The sequence below is a fragment of the Cavia porcellus genome, unplaced genomic scaffold, assembly GCF_034190915.1.
Source record: "Cavia porcellus strain 051 isolate PalLab524CR breed Dunkin Hartley unplaced genomic scaffold, mCavPor4.1 scaffold_14, whole genome shotgun sequence".
NCBI lineage: Eukaryota > Metazoa > Chordata > Mammalia > Rodentia > Caviidae > Cavia > Cavia porcellus.
In genome coordinates, this window is record NW_026947497.1 from 61,598,953 (window position 1) to 61,621,800 (window position 22,848).

At 49.2% G+C, this 22,848-nt stretch overlaps 1 protein-coding gene across 5 annotated transcripts in view; it reads right to left on the reverse strand.

Annotated features, from left to right (window-relative positions):
- Window positions 1-18,587, reverse strand: part of Ccdc13 (coiled-coil domain containing 13) — a 42,910-nt gene extending 24,323 nt beyond the window's left edge. Inside the window, exons 1-4 of one of the 5 annotated variants that reach the window (XM_063260979.1) lie at window positions 10,512-11,517; window positions 9,592-9,741; window positions 3,396-3,625; window positions 1,042-1,190 (exon numbers count right to left, since the gene is read on the reverse strand). In XM_063260979.1, coding sequence (XP_063117049.1) covers window positions 1,042-1,190; window positions 3,396-3,616 — 370 coding nt within the window. In that variant the 5' untranslated portion in view covers window positions 3,617-3,625; window positions 9,592-9,741; window positions 10,512-11,517. Of the gene's footprint in view, window positions 1-1,041; window positions 1,191-3,395; window positions 3,626-9,591; window positions 11,521-18,478 lie in introns of those variants that run through there. The other 4 variants (XM_013160243.3, XM_063260978.1, XM_063260977.1 and 1 more) reach the window with 4 other exon arrangements.
- Between the last annotated feature and the right edge of the window lie 4,261 nt (window positions 18,588-22,848).

Here is a 22,848-nt window from a genome sequence, read left to right on the forward strand (position 1 = left end):
AGGATCACGAGTTTTAGCCCAGCCTGGATAAATTAGTGAATTAGTGAGACCCAGTCTCAAAATATGAATAACAAACAAATGCGCTGGGGACATAGCTCAGGGTGAAGATCCCGGGTATTCCTAGTACAGGGCATGGATCAGTCAAACAAACAAACTCCAAAAACAAACAAATGAACAAACTAGCAAATAAGAACCCCATGAGGTTAGAAACCAGCAGCCATGACCTCGGGACACAGATCTCCAGGAGGACTCAGGGCTGCCATCCAGTGAGGCCACTGCCAGGGGCCAAGGGAGCGGGTCTTCTGGGTCAGCTGCATGGGTGGGGCTGGACCCCAGCTCCTCCTGGAGCTGCCAGCTCCCCTGAAGTCTGGCAAAGTGCAACTGCCCCTAGGCCATGGGGTCCTCGAGTCAGAAGAGAGCAGGGAGATGGGGAGGCTGCCAGGGCTGTGCAACACCAAGCCCTCATGTGCTCTGGCTGGGCTCTGACCTGTCCGGCCTTGAATCTGGTGCAGGGACGATGCGCTGGTGGATGTGGGGTCAGCCCTGTGGCCCTGGGGTTGGTGACCACTGCCTGCTGGCTTAGCGGCCCTTGGGAAATGCTCCATGGTGTTACAGGAAACAGAACACAGTCAGGCCAGGGTCCTCACCAGACTCCTGGGCCCGAGGTCCCCACCATAGCCCCTGGCGGGCAGTGGGAGCTGCAGGACTCATGCCTCACACCACTCTGCCTGTGATGTCCAAGACAAGGCGTCAGAGTCAGGAATGGACCCTTCCTTCTGGCTGTTGACCACACTGCGAGCACAATAGGAAACCCTATTCCGAGTCCAGCTGTGTTGCCAGTGCTATGGGCCACCTACCCATGGCCTACACTGTCCCCTGTGCCCATGTTTCCTGCTCTCATCACTTCCAGGAAGCATCTGGACCCATGTGACCACAGTGGACCCTTGGTGCTGCCTCTTGGGCACCTGGCCTCTGGTGCCCACATGGCAACTGGGCTGACCCTGAGCTCCAGGGCAGACGGTGGCTGGGTGGTGCTACTACCTGTGAAGGCGAGCCTGTCCTCTTCTATTTTCTTTCTGAGGTGCTTGATTTCAAAGTCCCTCTCCTTCAGCAGTTTGTACACCCGCCCGTTCTCGTCTGCAGTCTCCCTGAGCTCCTGCCGCAGCTGCTGGATCTCGTCCTCCAGCACCCTGCAAGGGAAAGGCTGGTGCCAGGGCTCAGGCTCCCCGCCAGGCACGGGGCACCAGGTGGTGGGGTCAGGGATGGTTTATACAGAAAGGGAAGCAATTAAGGGATGAACTAAGCTGCCGAGGACTAAGCAAGTCAGCACTGCACAAGCCGCAGGAGAAAGGAAGGTTTGGGCAGCAGGGCTCACCAGCTGGCCCCAAAGAGTCCACTGTATGACCCTGCTCGGAGAATATATGCTCACACACCCACAAGATGTGCATAAAAACGGCCTGTCAGCTACCAAGCCAGGCTTAGCACATCCCCGATAGAAATATTTTATTAAATCAGACCACTTTTTTGATAGTAGTTGTTAAAAACTAGAAATCAACACTAAAAATAGCAAAAAATCCAGGCATGGAGGCAGGGAGGACACCTATAATCCCAGCACTAGGGAGGAGGCAGGAGGATTGTTGCAAGTTCAAGACCAACCTGGGTACAAAGTTAGCTCAAGGCCAGCCTGAACTGCATAGTGAGACCCTGTTTCAAAATAACAACAACAAAAGTAAAAAATAAACTGGGCGTGGTGGCACACACCTGTCATCCCAGCACTTTGGAGGCTGAGGCAGGAGGGTTGGGAGTTTCAGGCTAGCCTGGGTTTCACAGTGAGGTCACGGCCAGCCTGGACTGTGTAATGACAGCTTATCTCAGAACACACCAAGAAAAATAAATCAAAAAGTAAAAGAAAATTACAAAGCCCAAAGATCATCATATGTTTGGAACTTAAGAAGCAAGTGCCTAAATTATCTGCTGGTTAAAAAAAAGTCACAATTGGGGCTGGGGATTTAGCTCAGCGGCATAAGCGTCTGCCTTGCAAGCAGGCAGTCGTGAGTTCGATCCCCAGTACTGATAAAAAGGAAAAAGAAAAAAAAAAAAAAGTCACAATGAACGTGAGGAAGCCCTTGGAGAGGACTGGCCGTGGAAGCTCTGTCAGGCCCGAGAAGCGTATGCCATCAGCCCTGAAGTAGCTTCAGCGGTCCTCATACGCGTACACACACATGCAGGGCAACTTGTGATTTTTGTAAGCCCTAGGGCTCTCAGGTGCAGGTGAACATGAGTCTGGAAGAGGTGGCCGCTCCTCGAGAAGCACTCAGGCTGGAGTGATCATGAGCTGTGGTCCCGGCCATGCCAGTGAGGAGGAGGAGGGGCTGCGAGGAAGCAAGGAGCTGTGGGCATTATGGTTGTCACTGTTCCAGCTCAGGCTCAGGGCCCTGCCAGCCCCGGTCTCCTGCTCTGGGAGAGCTCCATTGGACACAGCCCTGGGGCTGACCGAGAGCTGACATTCAGGGGCCTGTGATTTTTTTTTAAAACGTCACTTATTGGAAATATTTTTTTTCCAGTTGGCATTTTAAAGTCAGTCATTTTGAAAACTGAGAATCTATAAAAAGGCAGAATTTGGAGGTGGTAAAATAAATCGAATGTGAAGATGGAAGAAATACTCCAGACAACAGCGGAAGCAGACAGCTCAGCGTTGCCCCTGCTCCTGTGCAGAGTGGGGGCCGGCAGACCTGCCTTGGGGCAGGGTAGACCTCCCGCCTCTGCGGTATCAGGGTCTGAGCTCACTGAGAAGGTCCTGGACACTTTCCTCTTGTCCCCCAGCATCGAGGAGGCAGAGGCCAGCTGGGGCACCCTTGGGAAGGCAAGGGGCACTTGGACCAGCTCCTCAGAGACACAGACACAATTCTCATGACAGAGAGATGTGGAGGTGCCCGCTTGTAAGCCCAGCACTCTGGGAGGCTGAGGCAGGAAGTTCATGAGATTGAGCCCCGCCTGGGCAACCTAGCAATTTAGTCATCTGTATTTTGATCCAGCATCATGGGTCAAAATACAGATGAGTGAATGAATAGGGATGTCCATGCAAGGGGACTGGGTTCGACTCTCAGTACTGTATCAATCAATAACTGATCAATCAATCAGATAGGAAATGAAACCAGGGAGTACACTGTACCATGAGGAGCTCTTAAATGTTTGAGTTGACGCAGAATGGTTTTCAGGTAGGTTTCATACCAAATCTCGCCTGCAGACACAGGGCTCTTGCAGACCCAAGGGTCTTTAACAACAGCCTCTGAGTGGAAACTCTGTCCTTGATGAGCCCATGCCCGCCGACACCTGCCTGCCGTCACTCCTGCCCTCCACTCCACCGGCCCGAGCCCCAGCTCAGGCCTCCTTACCTCTGCTGGAAAGCACCCTGCAGGTCCTGCTCCTCTGAGAGGAAGAGGCCAAGGCTGGTGGTGACCCCCGGGGGCGCTTCCTGCTCCTCTGCATGGCTCTGGAGGCTCAGGCTCCTCTCCCTCTTTGCCTTTAGCTGCTGCTGCAGCCTGCGGTGTTGCAGCTCCTGCATTGCCCTGAACTGCAGCCGCACGGTGTCCTGCGAGGCCTCGTCCGCGGCCATCTGGTTGACCTGGCAGCCAGAACAGGGGCTGGAGAGTGTGGCCAGGCTCTGCCCACCTCAGCCCTCACTGCAGTGACCTGTGACCTCTGCCAATGCTCTCCCTGCCACCATGCCTGAGGTCAGTGCTCTATTCCAGGGGACAGCAGGGTCCCCCAGGAGCCCCGGAGACAGCCTTGCCCACGCCCAGCCCTAGACCAACTATACCCAGTTTCTAGGCATGGGCTTGAACATCATTACCTCTTTCTTTCTTTCTTTTTGGTATTAGAGATTGAACACAGGGCCTTTCTACTGAGCTCCATCTCCAGCCATGTTTTAAACTTTTTATTTGGAGACAAGGTCTCGCTAAGTTGTTGAGTTACCCAGGCTGAGCTTAAACTTTTGATCCTCCTGCCTCAGCCTCCCAGTGTGTGCCACCATGCCCCCAGGCACCATTACATCTGTTTCTTTTAGAACTGAGGTGTCAACTGGACATTGTAGCACATATCTGAAATCCCAGCACTTGGAAGGCTGAGGCAGGAGGAACACTGAAAACTTGTATCCAACCTAAACTATGTACAGAGACTCCATCTCAAAAAATTGAGGTGTGATTTTTTAAAGTGAGGTGTAATTTACAGAAATGTATAAACCCCTGAGCATGCAGCTCCACAGACAGACACACCCTTCTGTGGTGACCCATGGCTAGGTTTAGAAAATGATACCCACAGAGCATGTTATTTCAGCTTGCTGAGCTGGGGAAACTTAGAATCCAGGTCTTGTGACCTAGTCCATCCCCTGGCCTCCCTCACAGGCAGAAGAGAGACCTCACCTTCAGACCTGGCCTCCTGCAGGCACCGGACTGCCCTCCACGGTGCTGCCCTGAGATCTCCTTACCTTGTCCTTGCAGGATGCTGTCTGCATCTGGCTCCTTCTGATTCTGAGGGTAACCCACAGGACAAGCTCTGCTTCCCCAGAGTCCTCCTAGAACCCCGCCCCCAAGTCTCTGCCCCAGGGAGACAGCTTGGTGCACACCAGAGATGGGGGCAGTGGCCTCCCCTGTTGTGATGCCCATGTCTGTGCTGGGTGAGGGACTCAGGGTCTAACCCTCCTTGTCCTTCTGGTCATTCATCAGCTGGGGACCATGAGTCTCACCTCTGCCCCTAAAGATGAATTCTGCTCTGTTTTCAGTCAGCTCATATAATTTTTGCACAATAAAAATGGCCAGTTTTTATTGTGTACAAATGTATTTTGACAAATGTATAAGCCTGTGTGAACCATTAGCACTATCATGAAAGAACATCCCCATAAATGTGGGAAATTTCTGCTTAACTTTGTGAGAAACAGTATGTTAGGGTTTATTTCTCATAGGACACACTTTTCGGGCTTTGGGAGGTGAATGGATCACAGAGGCATGGTACTGTAAGTGTGGGTTAGTCCACTGGTAAGTGCGATGTTGGAAGGAGGTGGCTCCCAGGGGAGAGGACCACAGGTTTTGCTTCCTCCTCTTCCCTTGGTTTCTCTCTGCCTCTGTCTGCCCTGCCCTGGACGGTTTCTCCTCTGCGATGCCCCTCAGCTATGCCACGCTGCCTTGGAGCCAGCCGACTATGGACTGAACCCTCTACAAACTGAGGCAAATAAACCTTTTCTCCTTTAACCTGTGGCTGTTGAGTATTGTATTCCAGCAAGGAGAAAATAGCTAAGATACTGCCAACCCATCCTCTGGAGAGGCTGTGTCCTCTCAGTCCCGGGCAGCTGTGCATGCCTAGCTGTTCATGTCCGGGTCAGCACTGCCTGTGGCCAGCCTGGCTCTCACCTTTCTCACTGGTAAATAACAGGACCTCGAAGAGCTTTTAATGTCTACCATCTCCTGACCAGCTGCATCAAGCCTCCTTCCCTGTGAGTTCACTTCTTTCTTGATGTGTCCGCACACTTTTGGGGCCATTTCTAAATCATTTTGTTACTGTGTGGTCCGAGCCCCTCACACATTCTTGACATTGCGTCTGTTTCAGCATCACATGCATGGCACACACCCGTGATCTTCCAAGTGCTGCTGGGCAATTTTGGCACACAGCTCGTGTTGGGCCCCTGTCCAGAGCCAACCTCCAGCTACGCCGTCCACCCCTGAAGTCACACACAAATGCCATCTTTAGTTTGTGCTTTGTTTTAATGCAAGAGACTAAACTGAGGGCCCTCACACTAGGCGCTACACTCCTTTCTTCATCTTTGATTTTGAGATGGGGGCTTGCTACGTGCTGAGTTGCCCAGACTGGATTGAAATTGCAATGCCTCTCCCTCCCCAAGTGCTGAGGTCACTGGCCTGCATCACCACACCCAGCCTGAAGCAGGTTGTATGGTAAGGTCCTTAGACGGTGGATGCTTAAGGTGACCATGGTGTTTAGAGACAGGAGCTTTGGGATAGATAAGGTCATTACAAAGCCCCGTGACAGAACCCTGGCAGCTTTATGAGAGAGACCCAAAGCAACAGGGCGTGTACACATGCTACCTGTCTCTAGCCATGGTGCCTTGCACCACTGTGACCCTGCCACCAAGAAGGCCACCACTAGAGGGCCCTGGCCGGGGACTCTTCTTTGTAACATGCCCAGTCTGTGGTATCATGTTACCACAGAGGGGCCTCACATAGATGTCTGTGATCCTGTAAATGCCCTCCAGCCGTTCCTCAAGCCCCCACCCGACACCCCTCTCATCACTGAGCCAAGGGCCCCCACCTGTCCTTCTCAGTGTCTGTTCCAAAGTCGCCTGGCTCAAGCCCTCCATTGGGCCCTACCTTCTGCTGCACCCCCTCCTCTGTGGTACTGCCTGCCCCACATGGTATACAGCGTTTATGTGGTGCTGTGAGCTGGCCATGGCTGGATTATCCATGCCTGCACCGGGCCCTAGCACACAAGAGGCCAAGAACGAATGCTTGGGGAGAAAACCTGACAGTTCTGTCCTGGGCCCATCAGAGGGCTCCTCCTCCCCCCAGTCTCCACCACCTCCTCTGCAACCCTGTAGTCCAACCCACAGCAGCCAAGGGCCTGGATTCTCCTCAGCACAGCTCCAGCAGGGCAGGCCCCACACAAAACCTCCCCAGAGCCTTGTTCCTGCTGATGAGGCCCAGTGCACTAAGCTGCAGGTTTGACCTCCAACCTCTCCGGCCTGCTTCCCCCACAGTGCAGAGCAGGTGGACAGCCCACTCCTGCCCTGAGGTCCGGCCAGGCCTTGCACTTGTGCCAGGTCCCATCCTGATGCCCAGGCTTCCCTTCCAGGGTGTGACCCTGTCCTGCCCACAAGGCTGCTCAGAGCCTGTGCCCCAGTCCCTTACCCTTGTCTCAGCATTGGCCTACAGGAGGGTGGAGTACATAGATGCCCAGGCCTGCCCTGGAGTGGGCACTAGGAAGAGAGTGCAGAGTGTGCAAGGCTGTCCAGGTGGTATGGACTGAGCCCACGGCTGGGCCAAGGTTAGGCCAACGCAGGAAGTCGAGTTAAGCTGCAAACCCTGGCCAGGGTGCCCTGCTCAGTAGGGAAAGCTCAGTAAAGAATTAACTCAGCTGGACAGCCCACGCTCTGCCTGTCCCAAAGGAAGAGCTGGCCGTGCTCTGCCCCTCAGGGATGCCCTCTAGGCCCTTGGGATGTTAGCTGGCAGTGACTGCAGCAGCTTTGGACCACAGTGGGGCCCACACTCCACATGGTTTCAGTGGGACTCTGTGGGGTGGGACGGAGTTCCCAGGGCTGACCACGCCTGTGTGAGCCCCACCCCCGGCCCAGCGAGCGCCCTGGCCAGCAGCACTCAGGATGCAGTCATGCACTGCTGGGAGAGGCCAGTGCTGCCCTGGACTCCCCAGGACAGGGTGCCTGAGAGCTGGTGCCTCTGTGCCCTCCCCCCATCCTGGCCTGTGTGCCCTCAGCACAGTGGACCAAGAGCGTCTCGCTTTTCGCCATTCTTCCACAAACTACTAAACCTGAGGGTGGCTGTGGAGACCCTGGAACTGCAGGGACCCTGACACTCTCCTCAGTGTGTGCCAGCCACAGCTACCAGGGTACCCCCCAAAACAGGATACCCTAGATTATAACAGTTGGACTCCAAGTTTTAAATTTAAGGTAAATCCTTGCAAGTGCTAGGTTGTGAGTTGGATCCCTGGTACAAAAAAAAAAAAAAAGCTTTTAATTGAGGCGGGCTCCCCAATATTTTCCAGAAAGAGAACAGACCATGTATCCAGCTTCATGAGCCCTGGGATCTGTGTCAGGACTGCTTGGCTCTGCCACTGTGGCCTGAAGCAACCAGAGGTGGTATGCAGGAGACAGGCAGTGAGCGGAGGTTGTGGGCCCTTGGTTTGTCAGCTCGAGACAGAGCAGTTTCACCTGCAAAGTTTTCATGGTGCCTATGATGTGAAATCAGACCATGGAGATTCCCAACTGTGTGTGTTACCGGAAGGAATGACCACGAGCTCCTTTCCACTTGGGCCACCCGGATATTGAGGAAGGAAGGGCTCCGAGGACAAGGAGGACATTGTGTAGGCTGCAGGGAGGGCACAGAGCAGGGTCCTGTGCCTACTGCACATGGGACAACCTGGGCATCAGAAGGTGTGGTGCCCAGTTGCACCCAGGGAGCTGGGCACCCTCGGTCAGGTGCAGCTCAGGCAGCAGCTAGTGCTCAAGGTGGTTCCCAAGGGGCTGGGAGAGTCTGGGGTGCTCCAGATCTCAGCAAAAGGATATGATGGTACAGGAGGGGTAAAGCAGAGGGCCACATGTGGGTGAGGGGGTCTCTTCCTCCCTATGGGGCCCTCCGAGGACCCCTCCTCCTCTGCACTGGCCTGCATCCTGACTTCTTCATGGGGATGCTTGAGGTCCACCTGCAGCATCTTCCCTGGCTGCCCGCTGTACAGCACCCTCAGGCCTTGCAGGCACAGTTCACAGCTCAGGTCCCCTTCAACACCCCACCTTCTGTCTGGGACAGGTATCCTCCTGGGCTCCCATCCTGCAACCCACCCTGCCCCCATGCCTGAGTCATGCCTCGGTTGCTCTGCTCCATCCTGTGCACCAAACTCTATGACCTTCTGAACTGAATCTCTCTCAGTTGCCCTTCCCTCTGTGAGACCGTGTTTGGCTCACCGAGCACTTTAGGGTTTAAATCTGTTGCCAACACTCAAAGCCTTACCAATGTCAATTAAACCTATGTTTGTGACTTCTACTATACACACTCACAGACTTAGCTGCGCAGACTACAATCCACATGGACAGCGACTGCTGGACACAGGTATCCTCTCTGGATGGAGCCTCTCCTCTCCACTGAGCCACTGCCCTGCTCCAGCTGCCCACTGTCACTGCACAGAAACAAGCTTTCTCCCAGCCACAGGACCAGCACCATCCACTCCCGCCAGCCCTATAGGTGCTCGGGTTGGTGGCGTTTGCTGGGGACTGAGGGGTCTGCTGGTGATCAGGATGGAGTGAGGACAAAGCCAGAGAGTAGCGGAGGTGGGACCGAAGAGAGGGGAAGATGCTGAAGGAGTTGAGAAGCTGTCGCCAAGGAGAAATGCAGGATGCAAGAGTGGGGGGCTGGGCGGGGAGGTGGAGGCCAGAGCTCTTATGAGCAGGGACCAGGGTGCATGCTTCCTGCCCGCTTCCACAGCTCAACTGCAAGACGCAGACGCCTTATGCAAGGGTGGCAGGCTCTGTGTGGGGGCTGTGGATGCCCGGAGACAGAAAGGGAAACGCTCACTCCTTAAATCTAAAATCCTAGTGCTAAAGCTCGGTTTCCCCAAATGCACCCTCCCCAAAAGCCAGGAGTGGTTGCATGTGTTCCTGTGGGATGCACCAGTGTGGTGCGCACTAGGTGGGAACTTGACGCTCCCAGGTGAGTGGATAAAGAAACTCAGCCGCAGTCCTTGGCCTGGAGTGGGCAGCACTGAAGGACTCAATGTGGAATTCGTGTGGTCATGTAGAAAGGGGGCCAGAGAGTCGCTCAGCAAGCACTACCCATTCTGGATAAATATGGAGCTTACAGTCTGGCAGGGAGACAGACACTGCCCAGCAGAGAGGGGTGTGGTGCTGAGCCTCTGCAGGGGTCTCTGTGGGCTGGCTGTCCGGGCTGGGTGTCCTGGCTGCAGCCCCAGGAAACGAAGTGTAGCTTGCGCACAAGCAGGAGCTGATGGCTGCAAGAACATTCAGGGGAGAAAGCAGGTTCTGTAAAGTCCTGTGGACCAGACAGCCGAGGTCCCTAATTATTCACACCCACACCTTGTGCCCTCGCACTCCATGAGCAAATCCTCTTGGCCACACCTGTGATGTCCTTCTTACCTCCTCCCTCAGCCGCCAGACTAACTGGTCACAGCAGACTGGATTGAGACCCCCAGTTCCTGGCTCTCATTTCTGTGTCCCGCAGGCCCCGCCCCACCTCAGTCTCTTGCCAACCCATCAGCCTGGTGCTCAGGCCAGCACGGAGCTGGGCCAGCCCCCTCTGGGACAAGCAACCGTTGTGTCTCCAGAAATAAGCAACACCAGCTGGCTGGGCCACATGGCTCTGGGTGAGGCCCAGGGCAGCCCTGAAGATGGAAGCCCCGCCTCGTGTGTGAGTGACAGCAGTGGTGGGCTTGTCGCTTGCATGGAGTATAGGGAGACAGGGAGGAAGGCGAGCTTCTGTTTCCTCAGAGAGCTCTGGCCTTTGCCTTGGATGGCGTCTCCTGGCTTCTGGTGCAGACCCTTGGGCCTCCTGACATGAACTTGCCCGGGACACCACAGTGAGTGCCAGGTGTCCGCCTGGACTCTTCGGCTCTCATTGTACTGAGGGCCCTTTTGTATGCTTCCACACCAGCCTCTGCAGGCAGCCATTATGAACCAATTTTGTAAATCCTTATGTATTTGTATATCTTGCATTAAACCTGTTTCTCTAGTGAGCAATGACTGATACACCCTCCAAATGTACCTTATTATCAAGAATGCATGGTGGTGCATGCCTGTGATCCCAGCGCTCAGGAGGCTGAGACAGGAGGATTGCTGTGAGTCTGAGGCCAGTCTGGGCTACACAGCGAGACCCTGCCTCAACAAACAAACAACAAAGAACAAGTCAGGCAGACAGTGCTGCATGGTTGCCCCTCCTAACGCTTCTCCAGGTGGTCACCCAACTCTTCCCTTGACCTCAGGCCCCCAGAGGGTGTCTTCTCACACCACCTCCCCTAGCCCCTGTGAGTGCTGGTCTCCTCCCTTCCTGCAGCCTCAGACTTTCTCCCCGGCCCACGTCCATGTTTCTATCTTGTGTGTCTCTGCCGGACCTGCAGCAAGGTTCAGCCGCTGACTGTGTTTTCTCCTGTGTGTGAGAGGGACTACGAGCCCACGTTTCTCTCTGCTTTACTCCTGGTCATGTTTCTCACGCACTTGGCACACAACAGATGACCGACAGCTAATTCCATAACAGATGTGTGGATCTGGCCTTCTTAGCCACGGCCCCCAGGAAGCAATCCCCGGGTCTGTGCGCAGGCTGCCCACAGCAGCTGGGATGGAGGCCTTGAGAAGTGCGGCCCCTCGACACCATCCTCACTGTGTCTGCCCTGAGCACGGCCTGGTCTGGTTCCTGGCTCTGGACTTCAGAAGAAAGTGAAGTGCAAAGTTAAGGCTGATCAGAATGTTCCAGTCTTTTGTCTGATAGGCAGTGAGTTAAAAGTTGTCACCCTCTCCTCACAAGCAGGAAAACAGAATCAAAATCAATGGTAGCTACAGTCATCAGAGAATCAAGGTCCAGCCAAACTGCAGCCTGGAACCTAGAGGGACAGCGAGGACAGGGACTGAGGGTTCCTTGAGCACTGACACCCACACTAGTGCCAGTCTCAGGGCCAGTGTTCTGGGAGTGACGGGTGAATTTTCAAAGCTCAAGGCGGCCCTCACGCCATCACGGATCTCACTTAAGTCCCACCAGGCTCTCACTACGGAGCTCAGAGGAAACCCTGCTGCGCTTTGGGTGGGGGGTGGGGGGGTGGGAGGGATGGAGGGGGGAGGAACAGTAACTGTTCTGAAATATCTAGAGCTCCTCTTCTCAATAAGGCCTCGGCCTTCAAAGGAACTGGGTTACCAGAGCCCAGCTCCTGGGGAAATGCCCAGCAGAGGTGCACTGACACACAGGGGTCACCCACTCAGGACCAGGACAGCTGCCCACCCTCCACATCTGACCACCTTGACAGTGGGCGTCCTCTGCCAGACAGGGCTGCAGTTTAAGAACAAAAACTGTGGCCACACTTAGGGAGTCTCCGGCCCTGTGTAGCACTGCATGCCTCTAATCCCAGCTCCCCGGGGAGCTGAGGAAGGAGGGTCACAAGTTCAAGGCCAAGGCCAGGCGTGGCAACTTGGTGAGACTGGAAGTCAAAAAAAATAAGAGAAACAAGACACCAGGACAAATTTTTGCCTCTGATTCCTAAAGCTATAGAAAGTGATAGATACAGCCCAACTCTAAGCCAGATCAACATAAGACCAAGTGTCTACCTAAGTTCCTAAATTCCTCACATATCACATCTGGATTGCAGCAAAAAGATTTACAGCACATGCTAACAGACAAATCAAACAAAGAGCGGTAAGACACATTGCAAGCAGCGGAACCAGAATCAGGTAGGAAAGGCATTTTGGAGTTGTCAGTCCAGGAATTTAAAATAACTGATCAATATGCTAAAGGTGAACAATGTGGAAAACCAGATGGGTAACAAAGAGAAATATGCAAAGTAAAACAAAGAATGTGAAACGCTCAACATTAAAAACACTTTCACAGAAATGAAGAATGCCATTGACAGGCCCCCAGCAGATGGGCATAGGGAGGAGAGACCGCGAGGGGAAAGATGGGTGGAAGAGAACTTATTCAACTGCAATGCAATGAGAGAAAGAAGAAAAGCAAGAGCCAAGCAGCTAGAACAGACTACCCAAGCTCTGTGGAACGGCATCACAGTGTACATGTACAGGAAGTCAGGGAGCTGGAGTTGAAGTGAACCGCACTGTTAACCCCTGGAACTGACATCTGTAAAACACTTCGTCCAATAACAGCAGAACACACATTCTCCTCAGGCTCATGCGGAACAGGCAACAGGAGAGACAAGTTCTGTGACACCAAACAAACATTAACAAAGTCAAACACAGCTGTCATGCAAAGTATGCTCAGAGACCAGAATGGAACTGAATTAGAAATTAATAACAGAAAAATGCCTGGAAAACCCCAAGTATTTGAGGATTAGACAACGTGCTTTTAAATGACACACAAGTCTCAAGAGAATTTTTTAAGTATTTTGAATTAAGTGAAAATAACAACCAATCAAGATTTGTGGAACCAGGGATATGGCTCAGTGGCATAGTGCCTGCCTGCAAGTGCAAGGTCCTGAGTTCAATTCCCAATACAAAAAAAAAAAAAAAAAAAAAAAAAGATTTGTAGAATACTATAAAATACTGGTCAGAAGGAAATTTATAGCATTAAATGTGCATACTAGAAATGAAAGGTCTAAATCAACAACCTAACATTTCACTATTAGAAACTAGAAAAAGAAGACCAAATTAAATCCAAAATAAGCAAATGAAAAGAAATAATAAAAATCAAATTGATTGCTATCCAGGCTACTCAAGAAAAAAACAGAGAAAACTCAAAATAGTAATTAGAAATGAAAGATGGCCCATGACTACTGGTTTCATGGACATTAGAAAAATACTAATAACAAAACACAACTTAATGCCCACAAATCTGAAAACCTAAATGAAATGGATCAATTTCTTGAAAGACACAACCTACCAAAATGCATGCCAGGAGACACAGATTAACTCAATAGGCTCACATCCATGAGGTCAATGGAATTAATAGTCATTAACCTTCAAAACAGCAAGCAACTGGCCTCATGTTTTCACACGCTGGCAAATTCTACCAGACACTTCGGGAACTAATGGTAGCAATTCTCTACAACGTGTCCCAGAAATAGAAGCAGAGAGAATACTTTCCATTTCACTCTGTGGGGTCACACTGATTTAACACCATAAACAAACACTTTATAAGGAAAAAACTATGGGCCAAGGGCTGTCGTGAGCACAGATGCAAAAGTCCTTCACAAAGTATTAGCAAACTTGGTCCAATAACATACAGAGAAAGAACTGCGCTATGACCAAGGAAGAGCTATTCCAAATATGTGTGCAGGGTTAAAATTGAAGGTAGAGGGCTGGGGATTTAGCTCAGTGACATAAGTGCCTGCCTGGCAAGCATGAGGTCATGAGTTCAATCCCCAGTACCGCAAAAAACAAAAAAACCCAAACAAACAAAAAAAAAAATTGAAGGTAGAAAGATCTTCCTTATTCAAGGAGTAGGTATTGGGGCACCTGGAGGAGCACCTTGAACAGAATCCACTGTGGGCCTGGCCCACTCTCAAGGGCGGTCTCTCTCTCATCTGTCTAGGTCACGGGAATGTTGGTTCCCGGCACGTGGCCAGTCCTTGGGGGCCACAAACTCTCTGCCCCAGTCACACACGCAGTTGGGACACCGCCACTTCTGTCCCAGGTGATATTTAAGGGGCCTCACTAGTGAGGGGCACCTTGGAGTCTCATTTGTGGAGAAGACACTGCCTGGGCTCTGCCTTAAAGGCCGCATAACGAGAGTCCCCGGCATTAAAACTGAAATCCCAGTGTAGAAGCTCCTCTTCCCATCCGGTGATGCCACGTCCTTCTGTACTTTCCCTTCTTCCGTGTAAGTGCACCAACCTCTGTCTTACTGCTTTTATCTTGATGCTGAAGGTCTTTGCCGTTTCTGGATCCGAACCTCTAAATCAAGCAGCTGTGGCTGTAATCTCTTCAAGATTACAGTGCAAGGCTAGCTAACATTACAACACAGGTTAATGTGGCTGTCACATCCACAGCCTAAGGTGTTGAGCTCATGTGACCACATTAATAGGTGCAGAAAAACCACTGAGCAAGTTCTAGCATCCGACTTTTTCTTAGGCAAATATTTCTATGTTTGTTTTCAAGAGAGGAACAGCATGATGCAGAGACCAACTTTACCATGGGGCGCCCTCCGGTGCATTTACCCACATTACTGTGCTCCAGTCTATAACTTACATTCATGGGATTTCATGGAATGATAGATTGCCACTGGTCTTTGAAAGCATCTGTCGTAACTGCCAACTTAAATTTTTGACATTCAGAGGATTTTATCCATTGCTAATTCTTTCATGTGGGCCAACTGAAGTCTTTTGAACAACTGTTATATTTAAGGGATTTCTCTACACTCTATTCATTTAAATCTTTCACTATTTGAAGGGTGTGTTAGGGCTGATACATTGTGTCAACCCAAGAAGCTCAGATGTTTAACTAAGAGAGAATGAATAAAACCAAGATGCATAGATTTCCCATACTCTACAATGATGCCAGTCTCCTCCACCGTGTATAATAAAGCGTTCTCAGACAGGTGACGTGATAACAAAGGCTCAGCCATTCTCTATTTAGTGATTTTTTTTTTTTTTGTCTTTTTCCTTTTTATCGGTACCAGGGATCGAACTCACGACTGCCTGCTTGCAAAGCAGGCGCTTATGCCGCTGAACTAAATCTCCAGCCCCTATTTAGTGATTTTTATGTACTGAATACAAGTGGAAGGGATTCAAAGAAAAGCAGAATGAGTTTTCTTTACGTAAAGCTCCCCTTTCTGTTTGTTGAAGGCAACTGGAACATTTGAAGGTTTTTCCTTTATATACAAAGGCTTTCGCAGTAGTGTGAATTTCTGTTTTCAATACCTGGAGGAACAAATGAAAGATTTTTTTCTGCATTACTCAAATATGTAAGGTTTGTACCTAGTGTGAATACTTTCCTTTATTTGAAGAGTAATATAAAAGTTGCACACTAGCACATTGCTTATAAATAAGATCCCTCCAACGCGTACATGAAGGGAAATGGAACACATGAATAGTTTCCCCACACTGCTTAGCTTTATGTGCTTCTCTCTAGTGTGAATTCCTTCATGTATTTGAAGGTATGTTATGGTTGATATACTGTGTCAACCTGAGGAATTTAGAAGTTGAACTGGACTCAGCAGGGAGCCAGGATCCTCACTAAATATCCTCATCCTGTGCAAGGGGAGGGCAAAGAGATTTTGTGAGTGCTACACTGTCCTGGGGGGTGGGGGTAGGGTGGCCTGCATACAATATAAGGGAGGAAAAGAAGCTTGCTCATCCCTGCCTTTTGCTCTGGCTGCCGCCTTGAAGTATTACCCAGGGAGTCATGCCACCCTATCTTGAACCCAGCTGATTATGGACTGAAACCTCCACAAACTGTGAACTAAATAAACCTTTCCTACCTTCTTTTTAGGTGTGAGGTATTTTGTCCCAGCAAGGAGAGAAAAGTAACCAAGACAGCATGGGAATGATGCTCTTGCCTCTTTGCTTATTACATGGTATTTCTCTCTAGTGAGTTATTTGATGTCTGTGAAGTTAACTGAAACCTCTGAAGGCTTTCCCACATTGCTTGTAGTTATAAGGCTTGTCTTCAGTGTGAATTCATCTGCACACTACACATGAACAAAAATGAATAAATGTTTTCCCACAGTAGTGACATACATAAGGTTTTTCTCCAATATGAATTAGTTCATGTATTTTAAGGCACACAGGACATCAGAAAGCTTTTCCATGTTGTTTACATTCATAAGGTTTCTCTCTTCACTACGATCCTTTTATATTTCTGAAAGATACTGAAAAGTTCTGAAGGCTTTTTTACATTCCTTATATTCATAAGTTTCTCTCCACTCTGAATTCTTATGTGCAGCAGGGAAGTGCAATATGAAAACATTTTCCCACATTTTGTGCACACATAGGGTTTTCACCAGTGTGAGTTCTGTGTTAGACATGAAGAACTCGGGTGACTGAAGGCTTTCCCAGGTTGCTTACATGCACAGGTCTCTCTTTGGTGTGGATTTTTTCATGTTTTTTTTAGGTGACTAGAATGTCTGAAGACTTTCCCAAATTGCTTACATTCATGTGGTTTCTCTCCAGTGTCCTTTCAAGCTTCTCAAAGCACTGGAGAAGGGCAAAGGGTTCCTTATTTGCATACATATACATGGCTTCTCTACATGCTCTGGATTCTCATATGATTTGTGTCCACTCTGAGATCTGAAGGGCGTATATTGGGATGAATGCCCAACAAGGACTTCTTTACACACATGACTTCTGTATAGAGGTACCCCAGTGGAGACTAAAGATCTGCAGATTGAAGTTTTTCCACACTGACTACCTTCCTCTTTATATTCACTCTCCTCAATCTGACTTCTACAGAGACTACATTCCTGAAGGCTTCTTGCATCCCAGCTCTGCAGAGATTCTTCTGAGAAGAATCCAGCGAAGTCCAGTCTTCCTGGGTGACGTTCATAGCCACATCCTCAAAGGTCACTGATTGCATTTCTGGTGCAGGGTCTCTGGGGCCTATGTATGCAGGGGACACAATGAGCAGGGACCTGCAGTCTCCCTGTGGAGCTAAGACCACAACAAGCAACATCCATTTATGATTAAAAACTGAAAACTCTAAGAAACTAGGAAAAAGGGCTGGGAGTTTAGCTCAGTGGCTTAAGTGCCTGCCTGGCAAGCTCGAGGTCATTGAGTTTGATCCCTGGTACCAAAAAAAAAAAAAAAAAAAAAAAGAAAGAAAAGAAAAGAAACTAGGAAAAAGAGGAGCTTCTTCAACCTGGTAAAGTACATGGGCAAGAAGCCCACAGCTAACATCATATTAATAATAATGAGAAGCCAAATGTCTCCCCCTATGACCAGAAACAGAAAAGTATCCCTTATTGGCTGTTAGCCCACATCACCCAGGAAGTTCTAGCTAATGAAAGAGGACAAGAAAAGGGCATAAATAACATAAGAAGAAATAAAACTGCCTCGTTTGCAAATGACACATTATTTATGTAGGAAATCCTAAAGAATGAATAAACAAACCCATGAAATTCAGTGATTACAGTAAAGCCACAAGACATGAGGTTCACACTTGAAAGTCACATGGTTCCCTGAATGCTAGCAACCAGCAATTGGAAATTGAAATGAAAAAACAACACCATTTATATCAACCTAAAAAACTAAAATAGACATAAATCTAAGAAAATATGTATCATCAGATCAACAATAGGAAAACTATGAAACTCTGGTGAAAAATCAAAGAATGAAACAGATATCTCATATTCATGAATATATACATATGTGCATATATATGTATATATATGAAGTCTGTATTTTCTGTTCAATTTTTTTGTAAATTTAAAACTGATTTAAGAAAAGTCAGTCAACTGTTTTTTCAAGTAGGAGCTAAGGCTAAATGGAAAGAACTGCGTGCTCGGGCAGGACCTAGAGCCATGCGTCAGGGCGCGTGGCACCCACTCTGGGGTCCCGTTGGGAAGCCGCCGCACGCACAGGGGCCAGGGGCCAGTGCAAGACTGACCAGGTCGCCCTCCCACGTGCACGCTTTCCTTGCCCCTCACTTTGCTTCTCCCGCTCAGTTCTCTTTCGGATTGCTAGAAACAGCCTGAAATCCCAGGGTGGCCGTAGACGCCTCGAGGTGCTCAGCTGACACCCTGCTGGCCCCTACTGGTCGCTGCTGGCAAAGCTCGCCACCTGCACGACCGGGGACCTGCGCGGGCCAGAGGAGCTCCCTTGACCTACTGATGCCCGCCCGTGACCGGGAACAAGCGGACGCCGCCGGGTCGCCCAGTCCCGCTCCGCCCGTGGAAGCAAAGTCGGTGCGCCGATTTCGAGTGCAATCTGGAACCTACGGTATGACTTTGGGCCCTGGACCGTACATCTGTCTGCGGAGGGCACCCCGTTGTGTGGAGCCACAGGACGCTAAGCAGCGTGTGCGGGCCCCGGGACTGCGAGCGCTCCGCCTCTAGCCCGGCCCTGCCGCCCTCCCTGCACTTACAGCGGTCTTGCTGCTTCTCACTTCTAGGACCTAGGACCGCAGTGGCTGATACGGTCTTCGGACGCTTGCACCTGCTGCCTTGGCAACCGTCACCACGGAAACCAGCAACGTCGCGAGCAACAACGTCATCACGCTTCTATGGATACCGACAGAGTCCAAAGAGTTTTGAAAGAGACCTGAGCTGCTGGCCAGGTTGAGGTGGTGTGGAAATAGGCGTGGTGGGCTGGACAAGGAGGATCAGGGCCTGAAAGTTTCTAAAGTGTAATTTTTCAAAGTCTTATGGAACAGACGTTCTGCGCAGAAGCCCATATTCTGGTGCCCAGCAAGGGAGTTGGAAAGTGGACGATTTCACCATAAAATGTAACCATAGCATCTTTAAAAAGTTGTAATAAGGTGAGATTTCCGATGGTGAAAAGGGGTGGGAGGAGGAGACAAGATAGAATCACTAAGCGAACCAAGTTGTGTGTCTTCAAATTTGGCATCAAAATGAGACTATAATATTAAAAGTGGTTACACTTGAGGGTTGGAATTGCTGTTCGTATTTTAGCCCCTTAAAATAACGGATGTGGTTTATTTTCCTAAAGTAAAACACCTGGATGTTTTTTGAAAACATAATCCCAGTTTAAGACATCAGCTGTGTCTCGGTCACGGAGGAGTGGGAGGCAGTTTTAGGAAAAAAAAAAAACAAAAAACAAAAAAACAAAAAAAACAGGGAGATTTCCAGATGGTCACCAGGCTTTTACAAATTAAAAATGTTACCAGGTTCTAGGTTTCCCGAGCTTGTTTCTGGGTTCTTCTTGTTTTGAGCAATAATTAGACAAATCAAACACAAACGGCAGAGAGGTCTTACGTTTATTAAAGGTAGAGAAACGTGCTCTGCAGAGCGAGCTTGGGCCAATACAAAGCAAGAAGTTCCCATTCTACTGACTTGCCTTCTTATTCCACTCCCCATACAAAACTGACCGCGCAGAAGAGTGAGCTCATGCGCGCTCAGCACTAGGAGCAATGGCTATCTTTTTGCATCCCGCGCCTCTTAGGGCGGGGTCGGTCTAGGCTACCCTATCAAAAACCTGTGGGCTTCTCGCGAGAACTGAAGATTGCACACTGATTGGTTCCGCAGTGCACGGCTTTGTGGTCCTGGGAGTTTGTAATTTTAAAAGGTGACGCCCATTTCCCCCCCAACGAGCTTGTCATGCCTTAACCCACTTTGTTCCTGAAGTTAATTTTTGCCCTAAAGTAATTCCCCAATGCTCAAGGACAGTGTCAGCCGCCTCCTGTAGTCATAGGTGGGGCTTTTTCCGAGGTGGTTGGCTTTAGGGTATGTGATGCTGGAACTGATTCATGGTGCAATTCTAGCTCAAGGGTACTAAGGTTAAGGGCGTGAGTGCTACCCACCCTCAGTAGCCTGAATAAGATAAGGGATAGAAGGAGCTGTGGTTGTCCTTTACTACTTTGTCCCTTACTACTTACTACTTCAGACCTCCCTGAACTGTTTCTCCTCTGCAATGCTTGTCTACCTTTCCACCTTGCCCTGATTTATGGGCTGAAACCTCTATACACTGTGAGCTAAATAAACCTTCCCTATTTTGTTAGTTGTTTTGGTATTTTGTCTCAGCAATGAGAAAAGTAACTAAGACAGCTGGTAGGTAGTATTCTATGGTATGGATATGCCACTATCTTTTAACCACGTCCTCACTGAGGGGCATCCAGGCTATTGTCAGTTCATGGCCATTATGAGTATGTGGCTGTAAACATTCATATACAGGTTTTTGTGTATGTGAACATAAATTTTCACTTCTGTGCAATAAATGCCCAAGAGTGCAGTTGCTATCTATAAGGCCATTCTATATTTAGTTTCATTAAGAAATCACTGAGCAGTTTCTAGAGTGAGTGTATTATTTTACATTCCTACAGAAGTATATTTCTCAGCACCCTGGCCAGCATTTAGTGTTTTTATTTTGGCCATTTTATTGGGTGTGCAGTGACAGCTCACTGTGGCCTGTCATGCATGATGATAGTGATGTTGAACATGTTCCATGGGCTGATTTACCACCTGTGCAGTCGCCCTTCATGTGATGGTGGGATGCACTGAGAACTGCGTGGTGAGGTGATTGGGGCACCGTGGGAACATTATAGAGTGTACAAACACGCACCTGCATGGAGCACCTGACTATGCACCTTGGCTGGGGGAGTAGCCTATTGGTCCTGTTTTGTTTTTCAAATCCATTTTATTTCAAATAGAAAAATAACTAAAAATTTCAAAACACATCAGTCAGGGAGCACCAATAGTACATACATTGTACATTGTCATCCCCGAAGCATTCTTGTTTTTTGAGGAAAGGTTTCAGCAATCCTCCTGCTTCAGCCACCCAAGTACTAGGATTACAGGAATGCCTGGTACAAAACCCCTTAATAGTCTATATTTTCTGTAGCTTGGTTTTAGTCCTCTTCACATGGGCTTTTACAGGTTTTTATGGGGTCTGACTTACCAATTTCTTTCTCTTTTGGATTATACTTTTGATGTCAAGTCTAAGAGCTCTTTGTCTCACACTGGATCTCAAAATGCCCCCCGTTTTTAAAGTGGATGAATTTTACTTATGCTAAGTGAAATAAACCAGACTCAAATGGTCAAATGTTTCACAAGTCCACTGGCATTAATTAGGTATCTGGAACAGACAAATTCAAAGATACCAAGTAGAAAGAGGCTGCTAGGAGTGGAGAAAGGGAGCCAAAACTACTGCAAAGCACACACAATTCCTGTTTGGGATGTGAAAAGCCTCAAGGACTGGACGATGGTGATTACTGGATGGTGTTACTAATGTACTCAGTTCCAATTCATCAGGGCTGGGGACACAGCTCAGCAGCACAGCATGTGCCTGGTAGACGTGAGGTTGTGAGTTTGATTCCTGGTATAAAACAAAAACAAAAAACCTTCCAGAAAAGTTCCGATGAATTCCATGCTTAAAATGGCTAAAGTAGTACATTTTATGTTAAGTACATTTACCATAATGAAAATTTGTTAAATAGTTGAATATATTTGGAGTATAATTTTTTTCTAACTTCTAAAATACACCCTACCCACAGTTCCACACAGTTCCAACTTTAAGGTGGGACTTTTATCCATGCTTATTTTTCTTCTTAAAGATATTAGGGTCAAAAAATACATTCTTCTCCATTCAAATTGTATTCTTTCTCCTACAGTAATATAAGCAGTGATTCTACTTGCTGTGTGCAGCAAGCCTGAACAAAATCAGAAGTGAGAATACCTGGGTTCCAATTCTGGATTATTTCAGTCATAAACATCACCTTTCTTCGTAAAATAGCATAGTAAATTCATGGTTGAAGATGAGGTGAGAGGAGGTAAGGCCTGGAACTGATAGGGTGGTAGCAAGTTCTAGTTGCTCTCTAATCCTTCAGTTATACTGGGGATCCAAGACAGATCTAATGCCAATGTCCTAAGAAGCACATGGGTCTGCTTCCTGGAGCTGTTCCACACCCACTTGGCACTATGTGGGAGCTGGCCAGGCTGCGCTCTCTTGACAAATGAAGCCCCTTGCCTCCATCTTGCCCTGACCTTTACTTCAACCTTGTTCACTGAGACATGCAGAGCAAGCTACACAGAAGCAGATGTTCCCTTAATTTGCTGAAAGAACGTGATAAAGTCCAGATGAGATGCCATCATGTCTCAATGCAGCACCCAGGTGAGAGTTTCGTCTCCTGCTCATGGCTGGAATGGGAGCTTGAAGCAGGGCCAAGACAGGAGATAACATCTCAGCTGAGGCCATGGGACTCAGAAAGAATTCTACCTTCCTGGCAGTAAAGGTGCCAGCCTTGTATACATCAAACCATTTGTCGCATTGCTAATGGGACAGCCCTTGTGCCTGGTAAAAAATTGCTTTTTTTCTCCTGAGAGCCAATGCCTATAGTTTCCCTCCCCTAGCACTCTGCTTCAACCCCCACCTACCTCCCTGATAGATACCAGTAAGAGCCATGAACTTTTGGACTCATGGCCTTAGTTTCCACGAGAACACTGATCATCCCAGAGCTCACTGAGGGATAGCCTCTGTCTTATGCAAGAGAAAGACATATGTGTGCCATATTGTCAGTTGGGAGACCTGAACCCTCCGAAGGGTTTTCAGTAGCACTGCTTGGTTCAGGGAAACTGGCCTTACCTTGGGGCTAAGGGGAAGCAGGCTTCTTATCTGGTATGAAACCAGATTGTGAGTGGCTCTGGGTCTTTCATAAACGGAGATCAGGGCGCGAACTTGCTGGAAGTGGTATTGCAGTCCAACCTGGTACAGGTTTCCTCTCAGGTCTGCAGAGCTCCACACAGGAGCACATATATACAGAATTACAGGCAGCTTCATCCT